Below are 5,475 nucleotides of genomic sequence, written 5' to 3' on the forward strand. Positions count from 1 at the left end.
TAGGACTCCATTCACCATTGGATTTATGGACGATGCAAAGTAGCGAAGACCAACAGCCGTCTGGAACTCTTCAAATAGTCTACTTAAGTTCTTCGAATTCTTTCCGGGCGACTGTGACCCTCTGCGTTGATAATGGACGCACCTTAAACAAGATAGGAGAGCGAGTAAAGTTCATGTCGTTTTGAACAACATGCTATATTTTTGAAGAAGTTCACGAATACCGGGTTCGGCAAGGCCTTCAAAAACCTTAGGCGTGGGGGTTGAAATTCTCCCTTATAACCTAAGGGAGGTTATGGGGTCAATCATGAATCTATTGCGCAGACCAATTATCAATGAACATACTGCAAGTCACTTGATTTGAATCCATGAAGAAAAACCTGCTCAGAAAGTATATGAAGGCAATAGAGCACGGCGCGGCCAGCGACAATGGAGGCCGAGAATTTGTTGAGAGTGACCGCAACTTTCGACTGCAATACGCCTAGACCGGACAACTATTGTCGCGCCTTGTATTGATTTTAGAAATATAAAATTACAAAAACAAACATTACATCGTATGCATATATTTACAGCTGGAAGACATGTTAATTTTTCAAATTTTTTCCCCAACAGGTTTGATAGTTAACTCATGAACCTGTAAAAAATAACTTTATTAATATCTTCCAATTCTTGATGGACTTTTTACCTGGACATGCGGCGGTGTACCCAAGACATATAATACGGCATTGGACACATCTTCGGAGTTTAGAAGTGGATGGTTTGCCTCTCGACGGGCTTCCATGTTTGGCATTATTTCTGTTAGTACACCTCCAGGACTGATACTCTGCAACAAAAAGCAACGGGTAATTTTACAATTGTTATCCTTTCTATTTTCTAAATCGTTCAAATGCATAAGTAGATCGTAAGCTCCGCGCTTCTGGTATAAAAGTGAGTACCACAACTGTTTCATTTTATATAGCTTATAACGTATACTCATTTGGTATGATATTAATATTCAATGTTTTGAGTTGCAGGAAATTTGCACAAATAAAAAACCAATTTGACCCATCATAATTTTATCAGAAAGAGTAGAATTTTCACAAAAGAGGCAGACAAACCTGTACTGAATTCCCAGATCTTCCATTAGACGCATCACTTAGGGCGTATGTCAATGCACTTATTTAAACGTAGGTCAGACAGGTAGAAGAAAGGCAGACCTGAGGGAAAAAATGGCTATGGGAGGGTACCCAGAATAGGAAACCTATTTGCAAGAAAAAGGGGATTGAAATTTACGGGCCAGGTATTCGGACGGCTAGTGTCGGTGGGTTTAGGAGGGAGGCAAGGAAGGCCGTCGATATTCTTCGACTGCGGTGCGTTTTGGAGGATTACTTGACCACCATTGCATCTACTACTATCTTGAAGGAGTAAATCACTCCGAGCGTGAGGCATCTCTTACAAAAGACACAGAGAGAGCCTTCACAGGCAGGATATCCTGGAACTGCAGCTAGTTGGGGGATATAACCGAGACGAGTTCTGGACCCATTTAAAAGATCGATAATCTTGCAATCTCGTCCAAAAATCGGCGAAAGGGGTGGGGCCCAAATACGGATGAATTATTTTTCATAAAGAATAAATGCAATGTGCATCCGGCGGCTGGTTGTTTTGAACTGATGCAATGTGCATACAGATAAAAAGGCTTCTCACCAGACAAGGAAAAGCCCACTAAAACAACCGAAATTGCAAAAGCAGCGACGCCGGTTTTAACAAACACAAGGGAGGTAACACCGAGAAAAAGGAACCCTGCCTGAGCCAATATCCTTTGAAACCCCATGCCAAATTATAGATTTGGAAAGGGATGGAAAAGGAGTTTAATGTTGGAGATTTAAAAGTCTCGCAACAACATTAAACAATTTAAAGACATTGATGAAGTTACGACGAGCAGGGATATCCGCAAGGCCATTGCAAAAAATCAAACCAGTCAGTTTTCAGGAATCTGCAATTAGGGGGCTCAGTTAGGCTAATGAAGGTACATAAAGGTGGTAACTTCAGTTCGCAGGTCGAAATTGCGGTAACTTAGAGAACAGGTGTCATCCCTTTTCCGGATGTGTTGAATTTAGCCAGGTGAAGAAAATACGAAAGGAAAGGTCATATATTCAATGGTTACTAAACTGACCAAATGCACGCTTTTCAAAGAGGTTAATTGCATCGACTGTCAGCTTGTCGAAGCAGCAGCAAATGCTCGGTATTTAGAAAAGCTTTGGACACAATGAAGAAATGAACAATAAAAATCAGTCTCAACTATTGCCAGGCAACGCAGGAGATACTCTCACGATCGAAATGATCATAATTACCAAGCCTAATCCTAATAATAGCACCAGGACCTAGGCTAGAAATATAGCTGACAAAGCGATAATATAGGCGAGCCGAAATCAAGCCATCCAAGAAGTGCGAGTTGGATCCGTCAGTTGCCACACTCCACCAAGAATAATAACACAATACGAGCAGATGGTAGGTATGCTATTTTTGGATGCAAGAAATCCAAACTAGAAAATGATAGTAGCTGATTTCAAGATGTGAGTTGTGGATAGGGATAATGGAACTGAACACCAGGAGTTATGCTTTGCTCGAAGCTTTCAGAAAGCTAGACTTGGTGGCTTCAAACTTCAGAAATGCATCCACTTTTCGAGCAAAGGATCGGGTTGAATAGTATATATGAAATATGTACATATGTGAGTATCACTTTGGTTATATTATTCATAATAACCATCAGGCAATTTTCCTTCGGAATTAGGCGGGACCGTGAAAATGTTTCAAGGAGATACGTTTGTCAAGATGGTATTAGGAAGCCATGTTGCTGAGAGTGCATGCATCGAGCGGATGGTATAGTGGATTGCTGTGGCGGCAAATTCTCGCATGTTGGTATTGACTTGTGTGTTGCAAGCTTTCAATCAAGATCCTAAAATATATTATATATCACCTGTGGGTGATGATTGCGCGGAGATTAGTTTGGAGAAGCACCTGGACTAAGCTTGTGAGAAAGTCGCAAATACCAGGGTATAGCTAGCACGAATAATGCCTAATATTGGCTCCCCAAAATGCACGCGGAGATTATTTGTGGTGGCAGCGGGTCGCTCTTCAGTACTACCCTAGCACCGACCTTGGAGAAAGCACTACTAGTGAGAGCAATCGGAGAAGGGTTAGTAAGATCTACCACTTAGTGGTGTAATGGGTACATCCTAGCAAGTGTGGTGTTCTGTATGTATGAAACTAGTCTCAATTCACCCGAAAAGCATAGAGAATAGTCAACCTAAGCACGCAAAACATCGTCAAGAAAAACTGATACGCCGCGAAATTCGAAATAAGCAGGATTCACATGGAACTGAGCAAAACGGAGTGCGAAGTACCGTAGGTTTCGGTTCGGCGAGGAAGAAAAAAGAGAAAGTTAAAGTGGTTTTAGTTGTGGATGTGAACCCCACCCACTGCTGCAACACAGTGCACCAGTATCTATCTATCATAAAATGTTGACAAAAGAAGACAGACAATCAGACGTATGGATAGGCAGACAGCAAACGGATTTTTATATGGTTTCGTTTTTCTCAAAACTGTAAAGAGTGTCACACGTTGTGTTTGCATAATTTTCACTTCGGATTTTCTCTCTACGGTTCTTGTAACAGTGTATATGAGTTTAAAATGTCAGATTACACTTTCGTACGGTACGGTTATTTTATGTATTCATAGGATACAATAAATTCACTTAAAAATAACTAACTTTGATCTATTAAGAATTTGTTAAAAATAGTAACACTACCTTCAAACTTTTGTGCTTTTCGTGACTGCAATTTGTACTTTAGTAAAAGGCGCAAATTTACTAACACACTTTTATTAGCTTTGTATCATCAAAAATCGGTACGAGATATATTTTAAGTTGTTCATTTTACATAAGGACACCATAATTTTTTTCTCATATTTTTCGATTGGGTAGTTTTTGAACTGAAATTTCAAATTTACACTTTCTAAACCATCTCCTTCCCTCTTCCCTGACAACAATACAAAATCTATGACCTGTTTCGTGAAGCTATGAGTCTACATTTGAAGAGAAGGAATGCTGAACCGCCCATGAACTCTACAGGAAATCGTGTCATTCGCTATATGCACAGGATTCCGTTTCCAAGAAAAGTACAAAAAACAGACAAACATCGAATTGATTTTAATTAGGCGTGGTTTTACTCCAAAACTTGGAACACTAGCCTTCATTAACGGAGATACTATTGGAGCTCCATAAACTTTGAATACACTTACATATCCTAGACTTCAGATAATCATCGTTAAATGGCACTGGGTAAAAATGTGATTGCTGTTAAGAGATTGGTTAGTTGATAAGAGACAGAACTCACCGTAACTTTGACTTTTGTTCCAGCATTCGCGAATTCCTGGCGATAGGTCTCAACCATTGCCGTCACAGCAAATTTGGAAGCTGGATAGATATTTAGCGAACCAAAAGGCATAATAGGAACTTTGTGTCCAGCGATGCTATTTATGATCACGATATGTCCATTAAAGTTTCGCTTCTTCATGGAATTGAATGCCTCCCGAACGCAATACACCACACTCATCGTATTCGTCTCCAGAGTATTTCGAACAGACTGAGTATTGTCTAGGCCTGAAAGATCCACGCCTCCAGATATAATTCCAGCATTGTTAATAAGAACATCAGTCCCTCCGAAGTTGCTCTCGATCCAGGCAAAGGTATCCTTTACTTCACCTTCGTTTGTAACGTCACATTTTCTGGGATGGTACCGGGATTGCAAATTTGCTGGAAGTGCGCTTTGATTTTGTCGAAGTCGCTCCTCGCGTCGAGCCAGGGCAACCACAATAAATCCATTTTTGACTAAATCCGCGGCGGTTGCTGCTCCTATACCAGCACTCGCTCCTGTTACTACAGCCACTTTATTTTGCCACCGTTCCATTCTGTTTCCCTTACAAACTAACCAGACACTTCAGATTTTTATGGTTAATTCAACGACTTTCTTTTAAAAACTGAAACATGGGTTCCATCAGCAAGTCAGGCTAAGCACTAACGTAAAGCCTACCGTATCTCTAACTGCCTATTGAACGAGTATTCAAACTAGGTGAGGGGAAAGGTTGCGAACTTTATCTTTATATTAACTAGAAATTATTGAGGTAAAATAAGATTCGTGAGCATATTTATTACAGGTAGATGACAGATAAAGTATCGTTTGATTTGATATCATTACAAAAATATTCGACCTTGCATATTGAGGCATAGAAAAGATATTGATTATCGGAATATATATACACTTTTAATTTAGTTGCTATCATATCTGGCGACATAATTTATAATAAGCAGCTGCAAACACGCACACACCAAGTTCTTATACTGGTTAGATGAGCTTAAGGAAGGTTTATAAGCAAATAGCCAACAATTTAGTTAGAAATTATTATTAACTTTATTTGCGGCGACATCTACATGCGGCAGAT

General features: G+C 39.9%; 1 protein-coding gene across 1 annotated transcript; it reads right to left on the reverse strand.

Annotated features, from left to right (window-relative positions):
• Positions 1-542: 542 nt before the first annotated feature.
• Positions 543-5,060, reverse strand: LOC119653441 (farnesol dehydrogenase-like). The gene is made up of 3 exons (XM_038058034.1): positions 4,371-5,060; positions 683-820; positions 543-631 (listed from the first exon to the last, which is right to left on the reverse strand). The coding sequence occupies exons 1-3, from the start codon at positions 4,941-4,943 to the stop codon at positions 590-592; spliced, it is 753 nt and encodes a 250-aa protein (XP_037913962.1). The 5' UTR covers positions 4,944-5,060; the 3' UTR covers positions 543-589.
• Positions 5,061-5,475: the final 415 nt, after the last annotated feature.

This window comes from Hermetia illucens, chromosome 1 (assembly GCF_905115235.1).
Source record: "Hermetia illucens chromosome 1, iHerIll2.2.curated.20191125, whole genome shotgun sequence".
NCBI lineage: Eukaryota > Metazoa > Arthropoda > Insecta > Diptera > Stratiomyidae > Hermetia > Hermetia illucens.

Bases quoted from the DNA above. Each gene is read 5' to 3' on its own strand.
- LOC119653441 (XM_038058034.1), bottom strand. From the start codon at position 4,943: ATGGAACGGTGGCAAAATAAAGTGGCTGTAGTAACAGGAGCGAGTGCT. The intron at 821-4,370 runs GTGAGTTCTGTC...TTTTTGTTGCAG, and splicing joins GAACAAAAGTCAAAGTTACG to AGTATCAGTCCTGGAGGTGT. The intron at 632-682 runs GTAAAAAGTCCA...TATTTTTTACAG, and splicing joins GTACACCGCCGCATGTCCAG to GTTCATGAGTTAACTATCAA.